The 1175-nt window shown below is 42.6% G+C and overlaps 1 protein-coding gene across 1 annotated transcript in view; it reads left to right on the top strand.

Annotated features, from left to right (window-relative positions):
- Nucleotides 1-568: 568 nt before the first annotated feature.
- The window catches only part of LOC104407135 (P protein-like), a gene marked incomplete at its 3' end in the record, with an annotated part of 55069 nt that continues 54462 nt past the window's right edge, over nt 569-1175 (top strand). Inside the window, exon 1 of the mRNA XM_010016323.1 lies at nt 569-837. Within this exon, the coding sequence (XP_010014625.1) occupies nt 569-837 (269 nt within the window). The remainder of the gene's footprint in view (nt 838-1175) is intronic.

The following is a 1175-nucleotide window of genomic DNA, read 5'->3' as shown; positions in this document are numbered from 1 at the left end:
CGTTGTTTTCATAAAACTCAAGTACCTGCTCTGCTTAATGAGGGGCCATCAGCTGCAACAGAGCTTCTGCATGACAGAGCTTTCCAAGGAAGCCTGAGGGCTGGGAAGAGAGAGGTGGCTTCTGCAGCGCTGCAGCCACCACAGCTGCTGAAGAAAACCTGTGCCATGGTGGTGAAGTTGTGCTGTTATAAGCTGGAAAGATGTTTTGCACCAGTGGCTCTTGTGCCACTGATGCAGAGATAATTTTGGCTTATTCTGTGGGATAGGCCAGTGCAAGGTCCCGGGAAATCTGTGGGAGAAAGTCACGGTAGACATGGAAAAAGTAGAAGACCCATCTTTATGTATTTCACTGCTTCTTACAATGGTTAATTTTGAAGTTGCAAAGGGTTTAAAACATCAGAGCTATTCCTTGTGGCAATAAACCATCAAAAGAAATGTCCAAAGATAAAAAAAAGGTCTTCTGTTTGGCATTTTTAACACACATGTACTGAAGTAAACATTGAGTCATTCAATTTGGTCCTAATATATTTGTTTTCACTTTCTTTAGGAGAACACCCCCCAGGGACAGATGTACTTGGATAACAAAGATGAAAGTACTGTTCCTAGACAACAAGAGATGGAGCTGAATCAGACATCTCTACATCAAACCAGTTTAACTGCAAAAGTGGCAGCCAAACCGGTGACCAAAAGTTGCGATGAGCTGCGGCTTTTGAAAGAGTATCATGGCATGGTAGCGAGTCTTGGAGAGCAACAGACCCTGTGTGAAAACCCAGCAATAAGGGAGGATGTCTGCATCGCTCTGGGGAAGGATTTCACTCCTGTCCCCATTCAGGGAAGGTAAGAATAAGGACAAATAGACTTTTTTTTTCTCCTAATTAAAGTTAGTTTTTATTTCCTTACAGAGCAGATATGTACGTTCATTGAGTGAATGTTGTTTCTCCCACCTACATAGAGAACAGGAAGCTTAATGGGACATCAAAGCAGTCTAATTGCTATGGAGGGGTTATGGATTTTTGACCTAATCTCAGCTTTCATAGCAGCCATAGGCCAATTTCACTGTATTTTCAAGACCAGACACATGCCTTTCCTTCCCTAGTTGGTGTCACAAATGACACAAAAATAAAGTTTTCATGTCCCACCCCTCACCTCTTTCAGAAAAACACAATGTAAGGCTG

This window comes from Nestor notabilis, unplaced genomic scaffold (genome assembly GCF_000696875.1).
Source record: "Nestor notabilis isolate BGI_N333 unplaced genomic scaffold, ASM69687v1 scaffold8246, whole genome shotgun sequence".
Classification (NCBI taxonomy): Eukaryota; Metazoa; Chordata; class Aves; order Psittaciformes; family Psittacidae; genus Nestor; species Nestor notabilis.
The sequence above is the reverse complement of the archived record's forward strand: the minus strand, read 5'-3'. Positions and strand labels throughout refer to the sequence as shown.